At 39.5% G+C, this 21,217-nt stretch overlaps 1 protein-coding gene across 3 annotated transcripts in view; it reads left to right on the top strand.

Moving 5' to 3' along the window:
* Nucleotides 1–21,217, top strand: part of Crebbp (CREB binding lysine acetyltransferase) — a 139,028-nt gene that overhangs the window by 27,945 nt on the left and 89,866 nt on the right. For all 3 annotated transcript variants that reach the window (XM_075941802.1, XM_075941801.1, XM_075941800.1), the window contains exon 2: nt 3,462–4,171. In XM_075941802.1, coding sequence (XP_075797917.1) covers nt 3,462–4,171 — 710 coding nt within the window. The remainder of the gene's footprint in view (nt 1–3,461; nt 4,172–21,217) is intronic.

The following is a 21,217-nucleotide window of genomic DNA, read 5'->3' as shown; positions in this document are numbered from 1 at the left end:
ACCAGTGGCTAACGTAGATTAAGATGACAGGGATATCAGGGATTCTAAATTCTAAACTGGCTTTTCATAAGGGAAAGGAATGTGATAAAAGGCATTGGAATAGCCATGAAGTTTGAATAGGATTAGTATGTTAATGTAACTCTATTATACTTTCTGAATTGACAAGTGTACTGTGGTTATATATAAAAGGGTGTGATGATTTTATGTGATACACACCGAAGTCCTGAGGGAAAATGAATTTTTTTATTCACATGAGTACTGCAAAACCCATGTGTGTTTATTCTGCATGTTGTACCTCATTTAGTATAGTCATGTGGGAAGCTATAGCATTGTGTTAGAATTGACTTGCTAGACTAGTAGATTCAGAGAATGTTGGGGAGGTCAAAGAAGGACTTGGCAGTTCTTCAGGGATAACCTAAGGAAGTCTGTGTAGTACTGTTGAATATCTGAGTGGAGCTGGAGCTGGAGCGTGGTTTCCAGCCAAGAGAGAATACAGAAGGATTATACACACCACAGCTTTAACTTGTGTTAATGGCTAAAAAAGTGTGTACCCAGTGGTTCCAGCTGAAACATCTGAATTAGAAGTTAAGGTTAATGGTTAAAAGTATATTTTCTCATAAAACAAGACACTTGAAGGTAGGAAGGTTCCAGGCTGGATAATTTAGCAGTTTAGACTTTATCAATTCAGTTGTTAAAAATACTTATTTTGTTTCTTAATTATATGTAGGTGTGCATGTGTGTGTGTGTGTGTGTGTGTGTGTGTGTGTGTGTGTGTGTGTGTGTGTGCGTGCTCCGTGGAGGCCAAAGGATCTAGATCTCCTTGGAGCTAGAATTACAGACTCTTGTGAACTGTCTGACATGGATTCTGGTACCTAAATTAAGGGTCCTCTGGAAGACCAGTATATGGTCTTAACTACTGTGCTCCATCAATAAATTTCTGTGCTCCAGCTCCGTCAATTAAATTTCTACCAATTTAGATGCTGCCTTTCTTTTTTTTTCCTCCGGGTGCCCATCCAGTGTGGATGGGTGGTGGTGACTTTTTTCCTGGTTGCAAGATGCTTTCAATAGGCTCATGAAGAAATTTAGTGATGAAAAGAGAGACTTTTTTGAATAACCCTTGCTAACAGATTCTTTTGGCTAACAAGCTTTGGTGGGATTGTCTCCTGCACTAGAATGTGGCCCTGGTGCTTTTCTTTTATCTGGCCAGTTTTCTTCCTATGGCCAGGGAAGATGCTACCTTTACTCAGGATACTCCCAGCCAGCCACCTCAGAGCTACATGGGTTTGTCTACAGTGAAAGGTGATGGTGGTAGGAGAGGATTGGGCAACTAGAATGTATGGTCTGCTATCCTGGCTTAAAGTTCTTAAATTTCTAAAGGATAGCAGGTAGCAGTTTTTAAAAAAAGAAAACCTCCCATACTCAACATTACATTCACTACCTCAATAATTTTATTTTTGACTAGTTACATTCCAGCCATTGTTCTAATTTACATGTGTGCCATTTGTATATGTTTTCCATTTCCATGCTTTTCCATAATGTATATATATATTCTTACATTCCTTACTATAGAAATGTAATTACTATATATAGTAATTATATATAATGTAATTACTAATGATTACTGTATCGTAATTACTTAAAACATTTTGTAATGTACAGCTGTTTATTAAGCTTTGTAATAGTAATTGTTAGTTTTTGAGACAGGATTTCTCTGTAACTCTACCTGTCCTGGAACTTGAGATCCACCTCCCAAAGTGCTGGGATTAAAGGTGTCTGCCACCACCTACCCGATTATAATAGCAAATTCTTGTTAAGTTTTTATTACCCACAGACCTCAGTGATTTCCATTCATTAATTCATCTAGTACCCAGAACACCCCTACAAGTGTAGGAGTCATTATTGCTCTGTCTTCTAGATAAGGAGAGTATGAAGTACAGAGTAAGATGCCCAAAGTTGTACAGTTGGCATGGAGCGCTAGTGTAGAAGAGTTGGGATTCTGGTGCAGGGAATCTCATCTGTTGAATCTCATTAGGTTGAATTGCCTTTGGGTGCTATTTTTTGGGTTTCTTTTTCCCTTCCTGTTACAAATAACATTGTGGTGGACATAGTTTGCACACTCTTTCTTTGCACATGCATAGACAGACTGCTAATTGAAGAGCACACTGGAGGTTGGGAAGTGAAGGAACAGAGGTGATGCATATAGGATTACGCTGCAAAGGAGGGTTACTTTGAAAGGAGCCAGGAAAAGGAAATTTCTTGTATTTTAGTTTGTTTACTGACCTGTTTGCTGTCTTACCTTTTTTGGATGGTTGCCTTGTTTATATGTCTTGTTACAACAGGAGTCATTATGCTCCTCATTTTCTGTGTGATCATCCTTCTCATGTAGTGCAAGGATAGCTAAGTTTGACTGTTTTAGCCACTTTTTAATTTCTGTATTTTGTTTATTTGTTTTGTTTTGTTTTTCTGAGACAGGGTTTCTCTGTAGCTTTGGAGCCTGTCCTGGAACTAGCTCTTGTAGACCAGGCTGGCCTTGAACTCACTAAGATCTGCTTGCCTCTGCCTCCCCGAGTGCTGGGATTAAAGGTGTGTGCCACCACCGCCCGGCTCTATTTCTGTATTTTTATACATGTATTTTCAACCCTTTGAGAAACCACAAATGACATTTTTAATGTTTTTTTTTTAAAAAATAGTTTAACTTTCAGATATGCAGTTGCTTAGGTTGAGTTTAATTTACCCTAAATTGATCTTTATAGAATTCATATCTAGTTACTTTTTTTGCCCATCCCTTATTTATTTATGAGGGAGGGTTTCTCTGTATAGCTCTGGCTGTCCTGGAACTCACTTTGTAGACTAGGCTGGCTTCAAACTCACAGAGATCCTGCGTTTACCTCCTGAGTGCTGGGATTAAAGGAATGTGCCACCACCGCCCAGCTTCAATTTACTTTTTAGTTTTTAATACATGACTTCATGTAGCTTAAAATGGCTTTGAACTCTATATATTTATAATTACCAAGATTGACTTTGAACCTCTCATTCTCCCATTCCCACTTGCCAAGTGCTGGGATTACCTGTATGTATCACCTCATCTGGCTTCATGCATTCTTAAAAGCATTTTAACATTTTAATTTAGAAAATTTTTAAAGGTTTGTTATTCTTCTTTAATTTCTATATCTGAGTTTTCCTTTGTACTGTACTGTTTAATTACTGTTTTGGGATTTGATTTTTAGAAAAGAACTGGCCCTTCCTCATAATTGTTTGATGATCCCTTTTTCTAAATTTGAAAAAAAAATTTTTTCTTTTTTAATCTCCCCAAATGATGTTTCAGATCGGTTTGATAAATACTCTTGATGCGCTAGTGGTCTGTGTGAAACGCTCCATTAGATTAAGATCATAGTAACATGTCAGTTGGAGAGCTGTTATGTTTTGTTAGATTCTCATTTCCATTTCTGTTTAATTTCTAGATTTTGGATCATTGTTTGACTTGGAAAATGATCTTCCTGATGAGCTGATCCCTAATGGAGAATTAAGCCTTTTAAACAGTGGGAGCCTTGTTCCAGATGCTGCATCCAAACATAAACAACTGTCGGAGCTTCTTAGAGGAGGCAGTGGCTCTAGCATCAACCCAGGGATAGGAAATGTGAGTGCCAGCAGCCCTGTACAACAGGGCCTTGGTGGCCAGGCTCAGGGGCAGCCGAACAGTACAAACATGGCCAGCCTGGGTGCCATGGGCAAGAGCCCTCTGAACCAGGGAGACTCATCAACCCCTAGCCTGCCCAAACAGGCCGCCAGCACCTCTGGGCCCACCCCCCCTGCCTCCCAAGCACTGAATCCGCAAGCACAAAAGCAAGTGGGGCTGGTGACCAGTAGCCCTGCCACATCACAGACTGGACCTGGGATCTGCATGAATGCTAACTTCAACCAGACCCACCCAGGACTTCTCAATAGTAACTCTGGCCATAGCTTAATGAATCAGGCTCAACAAGGGCAGGCTCAAGTCATGAATGGATCTCTTGGGGCTGCTGGAAGAGGAAGGGGAGCTGGAATGCCATACCCTGCTCCAACCATGCAGGGGGCCACAAGCAGTGTGCTGGCTGAGACCTTGACACAGGTTTCCCCACAAATGGCCAGCCATGCTGGACTGAATACGGCACAGGCAGGAGGCATGACCAAGGTAAGTGAGCTGAAGTGCTTGAATGCTTCTTGACTGATGGTGGGCATGTAACATGGCAGCATGGGGCTATATATGACTCCTTTTTATCCCTTCTGTTGAGAGTTGCACATGTCACATGAAAGAGACAGATTTTTTTTTTCTGGAGTTCCTTTCCGCTAAAAAAATATCTCTACCTCTTGTATTTAAAATGAAGAAAAAAATTTTTTGAGATTGTATTTTGTTGAGTAAACTGAGGCTAGCTTTGAACTCCTATGCAGCCTAGGCTGTCCTCAACTCATGAACCTCCTGCTGCAGCCTTGTAAGTGCTGAGATTACAGATGTATGTCACCGATTGCCAGTTTTTAATCTTTGAGGAAAACATGCAGAAATGGGACCACACAGTTGAAGGGCAGTTTCTGCTGAAAATCAACATATTAATGCATCAGATGATCTGATAAAGGATGCTTATTTACTCAGCTGATGAAGTACATCCTCATGTCTGCCTTTTTCTTTACAACACTTGGCAATATGTTTATTGTCACAGTCTCCATTTTACTCATAAAGAATCTATGTTTTAAGGTGGTTAGCTCTTGCCACTGTTGATAGTGAAGAGGGACTGAGTAGAGCCAGGGGATTGTAGACCCTTGTGACCCAGTGAAAACATCAGAGCAGTGGTTCTCAAAGTGGGGGGTCCTCAAATCAGCAGTACTAGCATCATCTGGGAACTTGTTGAAGAGGTTGACTCACTGAAGCCCAACACTCTGGGCTTTAATAACTCTCTGGATAGTTCCAAGGTTGTTCTGCATGGTCTCTATCTCTGTTCTAGAAAAAGGCCTGGGCTGGAGTTTGCAGCCAGCAGCCCTGCAACTCCTGTGTATAACAGGATCTGAACTTGGAGAAGAGGGAAGGATAGTAACAAGATGTGACACAGCTAACAAAGATGGAGACTGATGAGAGAAGGATACACAGAAAAATACAGGCTAATTGCCATTGAAATACCAAACCTTTTAGAGACTATGTGACCCAAGACTTGTGAATGGCAGCCACTGGGTGCACCTATTTTGTGCAGTTCAGCAAATTCCAGGAGGACTGTTCTGTGAATTTGATTAGTCCTAAAGAAGGGCAAAGGAGAAATGATTAGAATACAATTTCCTAGATAGTTGAGAATATGGGCAGACGTGTAAATTCCTGAGGCTCTCATTGATAAGAAAATGTTTTTGTTTTGTTTTTTAACTTAAGAAATAAAAGTGAAGTAATTCCTAACATTAAAATTACACTAACTTTTTTTTTAGGTTAGTAGAGGGCGAACATAAACTTACTGTAGTTGTACTTAGCAGAAGTGTGTGTTGTGCATCTACACCCTTTTCACAGTTGTATTGCAAGGAGATTTTTAATGAGCTTCTTGCCTCTAGGTAGATCAGTTATTGGACTCTTCTGATTCATATTCTAAACTACCCAGTTTAAAATAATTTTTATTTTTTAATTTTTTTGGAGAACTGGGATTATGCTTAAAATGTAAAATTGTCATAACAACAGTTGTCAAACATTTTGGTTCCAGGATTATTGAGAAGTCTTAAAAATTAGGAAGGACCCCACTTGGTTTTTTGAGAGAGGGTCTCATTTTGTAACCATAGCTGGTCTAAACTGGTTGTGTAGAACAGGCTGACCTCAAACTTGTAACTGTCCTCCGCATGGGTTGCCTAAGTACTGTGATTACAGAGATTGCCATCATGCATGCCTAAGAGTTTCTTTAAAACTAGTATTTACAAAATAGTGTTTTAAAAATTTTGTTTATATATGGATGTTTGCCTGTATGTATGTCTGTGTGTCACATGTGTACAGTGCCCATGGAGGCCAGAAGAGAGTGGTAGATCTCCTGAAACTGGAGTTAGCTGCCATGTGGTCTGGGAATTGATCCTGGGTCCTTTGCAGGAACAAGTGCTCTTAATTATAGGCATCCCTCTAACTCCTATTTATAGAACAATGCAAGCCTACATTTCATTAAACTTGAGCTTCCATGGTATTACATACTGCAAAAGATCTAGACAAAGCCGGCAGTGGTGGCGCATGCCTTTAATCCCAGCACTCGGGAGGCAGAGGCAGGTGGATCTCTGGGAGTTCGAGACCAGCCTGGTCTACAAGAGCTAGTTCCAGGACAGGAACCAAAAAAGCTACAGAGAAACCCTGTCTCGAAAATAAAAATTAAAAAAAAAAAAAAAAAAGAAATAGACAACTTTACTCTAAACTTAACCTAAGTTAGATACGATTCTTTTATTCTTCATAGGACCGTAGTAGTATCTGGCTTGGTATAGGATATGTGCTCTATGGACTAGATACTTAGATTGTTTCAGTGTTTCACTGTTGCCATTGTTTTATATAATTTTGTACATTTATATCTTTGTTCAAGTGAATAAGTGCTGTGGGATAATGCTCTTGTATACTGTAAAGATTTGTTACTAATAACTAATTTGTTTTAATAAACTACTATTGGCCAGTAGCCAGGCAGGAAGTATAGGCGGGGCAACCAGACTAAGAGAATTCGGGGAAGAGGAAAGGCAGAGATGCAGTCACCAGCCTGACACAGAAGAAGCAAGATGAGCATGTCTTACTAGGAAAAGGTACCAAGCCACATGGCTAGACAAGAATTATGGGTTAATTTAAGTTGTAAGAGCTAGTTAATAATAAGCCTGAGCTAATAGGCCGAACAGTTGATAATTAATATAAGCCTCTTTGTTTTTGGAACAGAACTGCTGTGGGACCAGGTGGGATAGAAAATTTTGGAAGTGTGGTTAATTTTTTTTAAGTTTATATATGTGTTTGTCTCGTGTATATGCTACACGTGTGAGTCTTTCCAGAGGCAAGAAGAGGGCATCAGATCCCCTGGAATTTGAAATATAGGCTGATATATGATACCTGTTGTGGGTATCATATATCATATATCTTTAGTTCTCTGAAAGAGCAGCAATTGCTCTTACATTGTTCAGCCATCTCTCCAGCCCTAGTGAGGGAATTTTTAATGAAATAATACATTTAAAATAAACAACTTGAGTGTTACGTTCTACTACCGTAATTCTAGCATTTACAAGGCAAGGAGGACTATTGCCAAGTTTGAGACCACCCTGAGATAAACAGCACCTTCTCAGCTAGCCAGGACTACAAAGTGAGGCCTTCTTTAGAACAAAAATAAAACTTTAAAAAAAAGATAGATATTACCAATATTTTGAAAAATATTGTGCAAATTTCAGCGTTATCCATGTTGAATGAATCTATCTAAATCCTTGCTAACATTAGATGTTAGATATTAGTATTCTTAGACTTGTAATTCTACTCAAATTATTTTTATTAGGATGTTCCATAAATTTACAAATTATTGTCTCAGATTATTTTTGTATGTACATGTGTGCTGTGCGTGTGCACATGGGTATGTGTCTGCTTGCCTGCCTAGCTAGTACTAGGGATCCAACTCTGGTATCTACATGTGTCCTACCTTTGAACTATAGCTTATTATTCTTTGTTTTGAGACAGTTTTACCGTACAGTGCTAGCAGGCCTTGAACTCATTGTGAAGGCCAGCTTTGAACTCAGATATCTGCCTGTCTCTGTGTCTCTAGTGCAGTGATTAAAGGTGTGCACCACACCTCCTGGCCTTAGCTTATTATTCTTTAAGTATTGAAAGTTTAAGACTTTCAGTAGACATCTTTCCCTCTTTTTATTTTATCAAATTAGTCAAATATGTTTACAGTATGCTTGTTACATTTTATCAGGTGTATATTTTCAGTTTGTATGGAAACATCCATTTTTCCCCTTTTATTGCCTTATATTGTATATCACATTCAAAAGTACTTTCCCTATTCCAAACTATAGATATTCTTTTGTGTTGGATATGGTGACACTTGTAGTCTTAACAGCTTGGTACACAGAGGTAAGAGGGTGGTTTGTGTTCCAGAGTTGGAGACCAACATGGACAATTTAATCAAGATTATCATTGTGTCCCCTTAAAAAAGTAAAAGAAAAGTATTTTCTTATGTCTCCTTGTTTCTTGAATCTTGACCTCACTTTTGGTTATGGCATAGCACTTGTTTAGTAAGCATGAGGCCTAATAAACCAAGATTTACCAAAAAAGTTAATTTTAACCAAAGAGCAATCCAATATCTTTTTTCAACTGATAGTTACAGTGCAGACTGTTTAGATATTAGTAGTCCATCTTCCCTCAGTTAGTGTCTTGCGTTAGTTATTAATCTTTGGCTGTATCTTTGGCAGAAAGACATCCTAGCTGTTCAGTCACTTTTTGTTCATGAGGGCAATGGTCAACGCATATGTGGTTCTCAGCCCTGACCACACATTAGAATTACCTGGGGAATTTTAAAGACACTTAATGTCTGAACCTCATTGCTGACCAACTAGGTTAGACTCTCTAGGGCATGGCTGGACATGGTTAGAATTTATATTCCTCAGATGATTTTCATGGCAGATGGGGATAAGGACCACTCTTATAGGTAAATGTAAGAACTTTTTCCATCGAGAAATAGGTTGGTCAGTAATTTGCTTTCTGCACAAGCATGAGAATGTGAATTTAGTCCCCAGCACCCAGGCTGGGCTGGGGAGGTAGAGATAACCAGATCCCTAGGGCTTGGTGCCAGCCAGCCTAGTCTGATTAATGAGCATGAGACCAACAAAATACCGTCTCAGGAAAGTGAAGTAGACAGCTTTTGAGGAGTGACACTCAAGGTTGCCTTCTGGCTTCCATATGCTCCTGCACACATAAGTGCACTCTATAAAGCACACCCCCCCCGAAGAAAAACAGATTCTTAACGACAAGTGACTGTTTTTTGTATAGTGCACTTCTGTTTTTTGATTTATTATGGGTTTTCTTGTTATTGGGGGGCAAGTTCCATTTCATTATTTAGTTGGCTCTTTTAGTACAGGGATTAATGTACAGATGTCATTTAGAGTCTGGCCACTTTGTGAACTTCTTAGTATTTCTCCAGCTGATTGTCTTGGTTTCCAAGTAGACATTCTTCTCCATTATTGGTATTTTTGTCTTATCCTTGCTGATATTTTTATTGATGTTTATGCCTCTTAGGCTTCTGTGTTTTGGAAGTTTGTCTAGTGTTTTAAGGAGAATGTGAACTTTAATTTGCAGCCAGAGGCACCTATGTGTTTTAAAATTGGGACACAGTCTCTCATGTTAAATGTTAGGTTTTATTATACTCATATCTTATATCTGTAGTAACTATTGTAAGATCTTTGTGCTTTGGTTATCAGGTTTCTCCATACTAAACTGAATCACATTTGTAATTGTAAAAATTAAAACTTAATGTAATTGCTGAATTTTATTAGTGTTTCTCTAGGTTTTTTTTTTTTAAAGATTTCTTTTGTTCATTTACTTGGTTTTTCAAGACAGAGTTTCTCTGTAGCTTTGGCTGGCCTTGAACTCACAGAAACCCCCCTGCTTCTGCCTCCTGAGTGATTTTACTAGTTCTAACTTCATGTATATATTTGTGTGGATATGTGCATGTTAGTGCAGGTATCTGGGGAGACTAGAAGAAAATATCAGATTTCCTGTGTGCTACCTGATGAGGATTCTGGGAATTGAACTCAGGTCCTTTAGAAGAACAACTAATGCTCTTTCCACTGAGCCATGTCTCTAGCCCCTTCTTTGAGGATTTTTGTTTCATATTATTCATCAGTAAGATTGACTTGTGATTCTTTGTGTGCTTTTCAGGTTTTCTTTATTAGTGCTATGTTAAACCTATCAGAGAGATGAGAAGTTTCTCCTGTCTCCTCCTTGGACAGTTTATGTTGACATGATTTAGTTCCTTGAACAGTATCATCTGTGCAAGCATGGGGACCCAAAACTCTCCTCTTCTGTCTTTGTCTTCCTCTCTGTGGAAACTTAGGGCTTCTCCCCTCCAGACTGAGTTGAAATGTGTCAACTTTTTCTGGCTGCTTTCTGTTTTTGAATTTTGGTCTTTTGAATTAATGGAGCTGTCACTGTGTTTTTCAGAAAAGTATGAATTTACTCTGATTTTAAGAAAGATCTAACTATTTACTTCTTATTAAAATAATGGGCAATGGCTCAGTGTTTAAGAGCACCTGCTGTTTTTGCAGAGACTTAATTCCCAGTACCTGTGGGTGGTTTACAACCATCCATGATTCCAGTGCCGGGGATCCAACCCCTTCTTCTGACCTGACCTCTGTGGGCACTGAGTGTGCACATACAGCAGGCCAGCATTTATATACATAAAATAAAATAAATCTAAAGTGTGTGTGTAATAGGTATAGTAAGGGTATATAGTAAATAAATCTAATGTGTGTATACAGTAAAGGCATTTAAATTCCACAGAACAGGTTAAGACAGTGACTAACTTCACATAATCTCAGTAAGTTACAGAACCCTTTTATATTCTACTCAGCCTGACTTTAAGCCCTCTTAATCATGAACTGTGCAGTCTGAACCATGGGTCAGTTGAACGATTTATATTTTAACAGAAATTCTCTTTCATTTATTAAAATTAATATAATTCTTTGCTGGAGAGATGACTCAGCAATTAAGAGCACTTGATGCTCTAACAAAGAACCCAAGTTCGGATCTCAACACTCATTTTAGGCAACTCATAATCACCTGTAGCTTCAGCTCCAGGTGACCTGGCATTCTTTTCTGGCCTCTGCTGGCACCTATAAACACAAAGATACACACAGGCTTAAATAAAAATAGTTGTAAAATTTTTCTTATAATTATTAACCATTAAGTTATTTCCCCTCTATAATTGTGTGTGACTAAAGACTATGCTGTAGGATTTTGTTGTTTTTGTTTTTGAGATGATATCAGTCTGTAACCTAAGCTGGCTAACCTGAGACCCCAGGTCTTCCTGCTTCAGTCTGCTGTGGGCAGGCATTATAGGTGTGCACTACCAGCAAGAAACAGTTAGTTATAAGGATAGGGAAAAGAGAGTAGTTTTAAAACAAACTGGCAGTGATAACACTGCACGGCACAAATCTGGAGCAAATGGAAACCATGTTTCCATTTGACTGTGGCAAAGCCTGATGTGTTGCTGTGTTTTAGGGAGTTGTGTCACTGTTTATTGTATGTGCATTAGTGCTTTACCTGCACGTGTGTCTGTTTAAGGGTATTGGCTCTCTTAGAACTAGAGTTAAACAGACAGTTGTGAGCCACCATGTGGGTGCTGGGAATTGAACCTGGGTCCTCTGGAAGAACAGCCTTTTCTCCAGGTCTCCCTTCCCCCTTTGTGTGTTGTTTGTTTGTTTTGTTTTGTTTTTCAAGACAGGGTTTTTCTATGTAGGTCTTGATTGTCCTGGAATTTGCTCTGTTGACCAGACTGGGCTCAAACTCACAGAAATCACCTGCCTCTGCCTCTGAGTGCTGGGAATAAAGGTGTGTACCACTACTGCCCAGCTTTCTTGTGTCGCTTTTGCTACTGAAAATAACCCAAATAGTTGGCCTGCGTATAGAAGGAAACCAAAAAATAGAAATTTCAATGGGATTAGAAACCACACAGACACTGAGATTAATTTTCTTGTGTGATACGTGCTGAGAGATGAGATGTAGCTTTGTGCAGAAGGTTGCAGAAGAGAGTGGGAAGTGTTTTGTGTTACTTGATGTTCTAATTTGCTTTCTATTGGCTTTGCTTTTGCTGACTAAAAGCAGTTTAATGGAGAGGAGAATTTCAGCTCATATTTTCAGGTCACAGTCCTTTGCTGGGGAAGTCAGATCAGGAACTCAAGTAGAATCCATGAAAAAACACTTTCCTGGCTTCCTCAATGGCTATGTTCATTTAGCTTTCTACAACCCACCTTCCTGTCTAGAGATGGCGCTGCTTCCATGAGCTGTGCTCTCCCATATCAGTCGCCAGTCAACACTCTCTCATAGACATAGTTCATGGACCAATCTGACCTGGGCAACACCTCAATTGAGGAGTCCTCTTCAAGGTTATGTCAGGTTGACAATAAAAGCTAACCAGCAAACCTGGTCAAGTGATCCAGAGTCTTTCTGATTTTAAAGTTAATAAAAATTCACTATTGTGTGTCACCCTAGAAATCATTTTTGTTTTTTCTCACACACCTGAAAAGATACTAAAAATAAGTAGATACTGCAAACAATTTTCATAGAGGGTTAAGAGTAGGCCCTTTTTGATGTGTGAGGAGACTTTTGAGATGCTGCATCTTGATGGAGGTTGATACTGCTTGGAAGTCTTCTTCCTAGTCCTAGAGTAAAGGACATAGATGCAGGTTCCAGCCACAAATCAGCTGGAACTGGTGATTTAAAATCAAAGCTGGGCTTTTACAAACTGCCCAAGAGCCAGGCAGAGTTTTGTTCAGCAATCTTGGGGTGTAGCATGAGAATTTGCATTTTTAACAAGTTCTTTGAAGGTGAACCTAATTATACCAATTAGAAGTTGCACTCAAAATATGAGTTCTAAAAGAATAGATTAACAGAATGTAGTGATTAAAGAATTAGCAGAATCAAGTTGGTTGTTAAAGGAATGTTGAAGATGTTAGTCCATCTTCATTTGGATAGTCCAGTCGGGAATCTGATTTAGTAGTAAGCGAAACAATACTATATGTTTATCTGATGTATAGTGATATTTTATTTATGTTTTAATAAATAAAGCTTGTCTAAAGATCAAAAGGGCAAAGCCACTAGAGGCCAGGCAGTGGTGCCACACACCTTTAATCCCAGGATTTGAGAGACAGAGAGACTGGATCTCTGCGGGTTCAAGGCCACCCAGGGCTACACAAGATCAATGCAGAAATAAATGCAGGTGGTGGTGCCTCACACCTTTAATCCCACCACTAGGGAGTCATGCCTTTAACCCCAGCACTAGAGGGAATATAAAATGAGAGGAGAGAGAGGCTCAAGCTGCTTAGTCTGCTGAGTCTTCTTAGTCTGCGGTCGCCCAGCCTTGGTAGAAATAAGACTTGGCTAGTGATTTGGCTGCTTTGCTTTTCTGATTTTTAGCTTGAATCCAAATTTCTGTCTCTGGGTTTATATTATTCGTTCTACACTGATGTTTTTCACTTTGTGTACTATCTCATTTTTTCCCCCTTAATATAAAGAAAGGAAGGTAGCAAGATTTCTCGGTGGGTAAAGGTGCTTCCTGCTAAGCCTGATGGCCTGAGTCCATCCCCTGGGACCCATATGGTGGAACTGACTCCTGCTGGTTGTCGTCTGCCTCCACATGAACATCATGGCACATGTGTATATTCAGATACTCACTCACACACAATCATCCCCAATTAAAAATGTAATTAAATTTAAAAATAATGCAAATAAAATGAAATTTTCTATTCAGAAAAAATTTTCTATTCAGAAAAAAATTATTACTTCATCTCTTTTAGAGGATCACAACAGAAATAGTTTGTAAAATGACGTGCCTTAGCATAGTGAAGTATAGTGCAGTGTGGGATGTGTATAGCCAATGGAGGAAAAGCTTTTGGGCAGAAGTGCAGAGCAGTTTTAGGTACCTTACCATAACTGCAGAAGAAAGTAATTCTTCTACAAGTGGAGTTTGGACTCTGAAGTGAGCTTCCTGGGTTCATTTGCAGGCTCTTAGTTATTACCTGTGTGAAAATCACTTTTCCTGTTTCTCCCTCTCCCCCCCATTTTTTATATGAGGTTAATAATAGTACGTACCCCAAGAATTATTATGTCAATTATGAGGGGAGAATATTCATAAATGAAATGTATATGAGCAGCTCTTACACACTGTCTAGTTGTTTTTGTTTGTTTTGTAGAGATTGAGGAGTGTTACTTTGCTGCAGGACATGAAATAGCCATAAATGTGTGACATAAACATTGAGACTCTTTTGTAATGTTTTGGTGAATGTTGTTTAAATCATGACAATTGTTTGTCTTTTTTGAGACAGGGTTTCCTCTGTGCAGTTCTGGCTGTCCTGGAGCTCACTGTGTAGACTAGACTGGCCTCGAACTCAGAGTCCTCCTGCCTCTGCCTCCCCAGTGCTGGAACTAAAGACATGTGCCACCACTGCCTGGCAAAAATAGTTTTTTATTGTATAAAATTTGAAAGCATGGGATTTTCTAGAGAAGAAAACATAATTCCATCCATATCAGTCTTTTGTTGACATTTATTTATAGTGTGTGTGAGCTTGAGTGTGGAAGTCCCAATTGCTGCAATAAAAACACCTAACAAAAGCAACTCAAATTAGTAAGACTTTATTTTGGCTCACAGTTCCAGGGTCATACTGGCAGGAACTTGAGGCAGCTGGTCATTTTGCATCTGAAGTCAGAAAGAGGAGAGTGATAACTGCTAGTTCTGTTGTCGGGGCTTTCTGTCCTGCCTGGTCCCCTCAGTTTTTAAGTCCCAAAGAAATCATACAGAGGTCTACATTAGTTATAAACTGATTGGTTCGTTAGCTTGGGCTTCTTATTAACTCTTATAATTTATATTAGCTCATTATTCTTATCTGTTGGCCACGTGGCTTGGTACCTTAATCGGTGGGACAGACACATCTTGCTTCTGTGGCTGGGACAGGACTGCAGAATAGGACTTCCTTCTTCCCAGAGACTCAGGACAATAGTTTACTCTAACTCCTTGTAAAATCAAAAAGCGTATTACACACTTGCGAAATAGAACATTATAGACTATACATTTCCATTCTCTAAAGGCAGGAGTAAAGACATCAAAGTGAGGGAATACTGGATGGAAGTAATATTGAAACCCAGAAGGGCAAATATCAAATCTTCTAGTTCCATGTCTGATGTCAAAGTACTTAAATGGTTCTGCCTTTCCAGCTTTGATGTCTGCAGTCTACCATCCACCCGGGTCCACAGCTCTCCTTGGCAAATATCCCATGGTCTGGCATTGCCAACGTCTTGGGGTCTTAAGTGCAACTCAAGCTTCAGTTCTCAGCTTCACACATTGGCCTCTCGGGTCCTCCATGCAGAGACTCCCTTGTCATATAGCTAGCTTTAGCAGCTCTCTGAAAATTTCATGGAGGAAGATTCTATGATCCCTTGACTTTCATGATTGTAAAGTTTGCCTGCCTGCTTGAAATGGAACCTGGTCCCATTGAATCACATGCACTTTTGTTTGTTATTTCTTTCTAGGAGCAGACAATTCTTTAGGCCTTTTTCTTTCACAAGTTAGAAGCTTAGCTGTGTTAGATCTTGCCTTTAGGTCACCTTTCCCTTTATTACATTGAAAATCAGGCTTCTCCTTAATGTCTCCATTTCTTTCAGCACGAGCCTTAGCTGTAACATTAAATTTCCTGATGCTCTTTTTCTCTTCAAACTGCAATTTACATCTCTTTCTGGCCCGTTTGTACTTTTTCATTGCAGACCTGCATAAGAGTTGTTCCTAATAACCATTTGTAAGGATCAGTTAGTGGTTGTCTTGAAATCTCTGTCAAAGAAATTAGTCCTGTATTTAGCTTCAGGTAAGTTTTTAGAAGTAGAAAGCAGCCATCTCCCCTCGCCCCCCCCCCCAAATATTACAGAAATATTCTCTAGCCTAGTTGTTAATATTGTTTCTCTCTGAGACCTCTTGAACGGGAGCCTCCAGTCCACATAACTCTCATTACTACTGTCTTCCAAGCTCCTGCTAAGCATCCCATTAAGTTCTAGTCCAGAGTTTAAAGTCTCCCACTTGCTTCTGAAAAGCAGCACCATTAGACCTTTAACAGCAGTAGCCCACTCCCAGATAGTCACCCCATCCATGCTGATATTTTAATTGGCTTGATCTTGTGTGTGGAGGTTATCACAGCTGCTGTGATATGTAAGGGCAACAGCCATGCCATGTCAAGAAGACAGAATTTCACCATGCTCGTCCCTAGCCTCCCGCGCTTTTAGTTTTTTCACCCCTCTTTCCGCAGTGTTCTTGAGCCTTGGGTGGATTGATTAGGGCTGAACACTCAACAGTCTCTTACTGTTCTTGGCACTTCAGTTAGTTTGAGTTTGCATTAGCCACTGACTATTGAAAAGCTTCCCTTTCCAAGGTTGAGAACAGCCTGAGTTTATATGTATTGGCATAAATATTTATTTAGAAGATAATCTGATAACATGACCATTTAGTTTGATAACATTAGCAGATTCTACCTTTTTTGGACCTGTGACCTTCCCAACTGTGGGCTTTTGACCAGGATCACAGTACCAAGCATGAAATTCCCTCCTTTGGAGCAGGCTTCAGTCCAGTCAGAAAGTGATTAGTCACCCCTAACAGTCCTGCCACTGCTGCATCTGTAGGCTCTACAGTATGCAGTGTCCAGTGCTGGGAAAGGAAAAAAGCTTCTGCTTGCCCTTACTATCTCTGGCAAATTCATCCACCCTGCTGCTGAAGAATTACTTCGCTGATATTAGAACTGTCTTTTTTACCCCCAGCCTGCAGAGCACTTTCTGGCATCATGAAGGCTAGCCAGCAAGGAGGAAGTTTCCTGGTTGGTTTGAAGTTAATTTCTGTATGTCCAGCAGTCAAAGTATTTGAAGTCTTCAACAATATATATCTATGATGGATAGCCAAGGCCAGTGACAATAACTTGTGTAATCTGGACCTTCCTTGACCAGTAACTACTAGGGAGGTGTATTAGGGTTCTTTAGAGGAACACAGGTGTGTGTGTGTGTGTGTGTGTGTGTCTGTCTGTCTGTCTGTCTGTCTGTCTGTCTGCCTGCTTGTCTGTCTATTTGAAATTTATTAAAGTAGCTTCAGTGATCCAGCTAGTCCAATAATATGTCTCTTGACTGACAGAACCTCAAGAATCCAGTAATGGTTCAGTCCATGAGGTTGGATATCTTAGCTGGTCTTTAGTCTACACTGGAATCCTAAAGAAGTTAGTTCTAATATCAGCGAAGTAATTCTTCAGCAGCAGGGTGGATGAATTTGCCAGAGATAGTAAGGGCAAGCAGAAGCTTTTTTTCCTCCATGTCCTTTATGTAAGCTGCCACCAGAAGTTGTCCAGATTTAGGGTGGATCTTTTCGCCTCAGATGATCCAATCAAGAAAGACCTTCGCAGGTGTGCCCAGCTGCTGGGGGTTTTGTTGGTTTCTGGTGTAGTCAAGTTGACAACCAGGATTAGCCATCACAGGAGGCATCCCATGCCTTGTATTTTTGTTTTTTCATTTAATAACTCCTGTTTTCTGTATGCAACATTGTGTACTCAAGCAAGCCAATTCTGTTTCAACTATCTTTTAAGGTTGTATTTTGAAGTTAAGTTTATTAATCAAGGCTTTTCAGATATTCCTGTTGACTACCTACTTGCCCATCTTTTAAGGCTTAACCCTTTAGCCCTCAGTATCCCCTCTTTCTTTTCATGTGTGTCCTACTATCCCTCACTTAAAAAAAAGTTAGATTATGAGATAGTAGGCATCCGTTTGGCTTTTTATGCTTTCTTTTAAATTTATTATTGGATCTATTAACTAAAATGAGTTTTGTGCATCTGTTCATGAGGATTGTGAATCTGATCTCGTGTGTGTGTGTGTGTTTGTATGTGTATGACAAGGTGGGGAAGTGATAGGATATAGGCCAACTTGGGTATCTTCTCACTCCTCCATCTTGGTTTTTTTTAATATTTATTTATTATGTGTACAATATTATGTCTGTGTGTTTGTCTGCAGGCCAGAAGAGGGCCCCAGACCCCATTACAGATGGTTGTGAGCCACCATGTGGTTGCTGGGAATTGAACTCAGGACCTTTGGAAGAGCAGGCAATGCTCTTAACCTCTGAGCTATCTCTCCAGCCCCCCCCCCTTTTTTTTGAGACAGGGCTTCAGTCATCAAATCTGTAGTGTGATTGGTTAGATTTGCTGGCTTCGGTCATCAAATCTGTAGTGTGATTGGTTAGATTTGCTGGCCAGAAGGCCTCAGAATCCTCGTGCTTCTAATTAGTACAGTGCCCAACTTCTTTCATGGGTGTTAGGGACCTGAATTCAGGTCCTCATGCTTGCACAGCAAATACTTTGCATCACTCCAGTCTTTGCTTGGTTTTTTGAACTAGGATTTCACCCTGTAGCATGTAGGATTTCACCACAGTATCATGGAACTCACAATATGGCTTGAGCTGGCCTCAAACTTAGGCAGTTTTCATGCCTAAGCCTTCTGTACTCTGGAATCCACCACTGCATTAAGGCTTTTTTTGTTCTCATTTGATTTCAGTATTAAGAAAATACTGGCTTTGTGAGATAACTTGGGGATTGCTCCTCTTCCATTGTTTTATTTTCTTAAAAAAATTATTTATTATGTATACAGTATTCTGTCTGTATGTATGCCTGCAGGCCAGAAGAGGTCACCAGATCTCATTATAGATAGATGATTATGAATTGAACTCCGGACCTCTGGAAGAGCAGCCAGTGCTCGTAACCTCTGAGCCATCTCTCTGGCCTTTTCCAATCTTTTCCTAAAATTTATCTAATATTAATGTTATTGGGGGTTAGAGAGATGGCTCACAAAAGCAATTTTTTTTTTAAAGCTGTTCTTTCTAAGGAACCAGGTTTGATTCCCAGCACCCACATGATAGTTCACAGTTGTGTACAACTGTCTACAACTCCAGTTTTAGGGATCCAGTGACCTTTTTGGTCTCTGGGCACCAGGCACACACATGATACACAGGCATACATACAGACAAAATAAACATATTCAAAAAAGTAATTAAATTTTAAAAGTTCACTGGTAAAGCCATCTTAGTCTGCTGTTTTTCTCATTGGGAAGGTTTAAATTATTCATATTAGTTATTCACAGTCGCAGAGGTGCTCTTAATATTCTTTTAAAAACAGTTATTGCAATTATGTGTGTACGTGTATTGGCAAGGCACATGTGTGGAGGTTTTCTATCCTTTCGTTTTCTAAATCCTGGGGGTGAAACTTAGGTCTTCAGACTTGGCTGTAAGCACTTTACCCACTGAGTCAGGTTGCCAGCCCAATATATTTTTTTTTAGCTTGTTTTTTGTAGAATATGTTTACTGTCAGGTTTTCAGTGTTTTTTCTCTTACTTTTCCCTTAGAATTTTTAAATTTAATGGAATATTTTGAGTCAGGGTCTTAAACTCAAGCTGGCCTCACATTTGCTATGAAGATAGCCTTGAGCTTCTGGTCCTCCTGCCTCCACCTCTTAATTGTATAAATTACAGGTGTGCTTATGTGGTGCTGAGGATTGCACTGAGGGCTTCAGCATGCTATGTGAGCTCTCTGCCAGCTGAGCCACATCCCCAGTCAACTCTGTTACAGATTTGTCCTTTGAAAAATCATTGAACCTTAAAGACTTTATAACCCAGCAAATGGCTTTTTTATAATTAAAATTTTTAATTAGCATATGAAATAGTTTTTCATTGAGTATTTTAATACATGCATGCCATTGTTTTTCACACATTCATACTCTCCATTACCCTCTTCTTTTCTTCCTTTCCCTTTTCTCCCAAAGGAAGTGTGTGTGTGTGAGTAACATTTATGTGCATGTGTGTGTGGTCACTTATGCTGTAGTGCACAGTGTGAGGGTCGGGGGACAGCTTCTAGGAATTGGTTCTCTTTTTGCACCATGTGGGTCGTGCTGATTTGGCATCAAGTGTCTTTGCCTATTGAGCCATCTTTCCAACTTTATAAAGTACTACCAATATGCTTTCAGTTTGATGGTTGCAGGACCCTGCCCCTCAACACTGTTTTGGACCAAGTACCCCATGCATGCTGGTCAGTACTCTACCACTGACCAAGCTGCATTCTTCAGCAGTGCTTTTGTGTATTTAGAAAAAAAAATTATATCTATATTCTACATGTGAGAAAACATGAGGAAACAAAACAAGCTGTTGTCCTCTCTCATTCCTGCCCTCCCATTTGACCTTTCTTTGTGTAGTTTTTTGGTAGATGGTCTATATACATCCTTGAAAGATAGTGCATCCTACAGTTGTAAGGTGTAATGCTTTATAAAATATCTACTAGAATAAGTTGGCTACTCTTTTAGAATCTTTGCTGGTTTTTGGATGGAAGGGTGTATTATATCAGTTATTAGGAGAGGAATATTTAAAATATGCAATTTAATTACAGACTTGTCCTCCCCCCCCCCCCCCAGAGTGAAGTCTGTTTGTTTCATACATTGAAGAAGAGCTTTAGAACTTTTATTAGGTTTTTGTTTTGTTTTGTTTTGAGACAGGGTCTCTCTCTTACAGCCTTGGCTGGCCTAGAACTCACAGAGATCCACCTGCCCCTGCCTTCAAGGACTGAGATTAAAGGCATATACCACCATTCATTAGACAGATATGTATTTTGGGTTGTATTTTTCTGATACATTGAAACCATAATAAAATACCCATATTGCCAGTTTAATATTCTATCTTAAAGGCTACTTTTTTTTTTTTACTAATATAGCCATTCCCATTTTCTTATCAGCATCTCCAAATTACATGTCACCATTTTAGTTTTCTTGTGTCTTTGTATTTAAAATGTGTCTTTTATAAGTAGCATTTAGGTAGATCTTACCTTTTATTTATTCTGACAATCAGTCTTTTAGATCTTTCATCCAGTACCCTCCTAATGGTATCTATCTACTGTTAGTCTTTTCGCTGTACTGTTTAGTATTTAATGTTGATAACAGAATTGATACACACACCCTTTTGTCTCTTTGGTGTTTTGCTCCTTTTCTCTCTTTACTTTCTCATTATTTTGTTGAAGTCTGATTCCAACGTCTCTATCATTTCTGAATCTGGTTTCTTTTGCAGTCTTTTGCTTGTTGAAATAGATTATTCCTGAGTATCAGTCACATTTCCCTGCCTTTGTGCATGCCCAGTAAGTTTTGAGTGTGGTAAGCACAATGGATGACATGTTACTGAATGTGGTTTGTTGTTAACTGTTGGGGAATGTGACTTTTTGTTCTCTTAGTTACTTTTGGTCTTTTCATGGCTAGTGTTGTCCTTTCTTATGGCAAGGCTTGAAAGAAGCCTTAAACATGTTCTTTTGAAAGTTGGGCTAATTAGACTGTCTCTGGTGATGTATCTTTTCTCTTCATTTCACACATCCTGAACACTCTATTCCTGCAGTCAGCTTGAACAGGCTCCAGGTGGAGCTTGTGCTGTAGTATCTCCAGGGACACTCAGTTTGATGTGTGATCATATAAT

Source organism: Microtus pennsylvanicus, chromosome 11 (assembly GCF_037038515.1).
Source record: "Microtus pennsylvanicus isolate mMicPen1 chromosome 11, mMicPen1.hap1, whole genome shotgun sequence".
Classification (NCBI taxonomy): domain Eukaryota; kingdom Metazoa; phylum Chordata; class Mammalia; order Rodentia; family Cricetidae; genus Microtus; species Microtus pennsylvanicus.
This window is presented reverse-complemented; position numbering and strand designations above follow the sequence as displayed.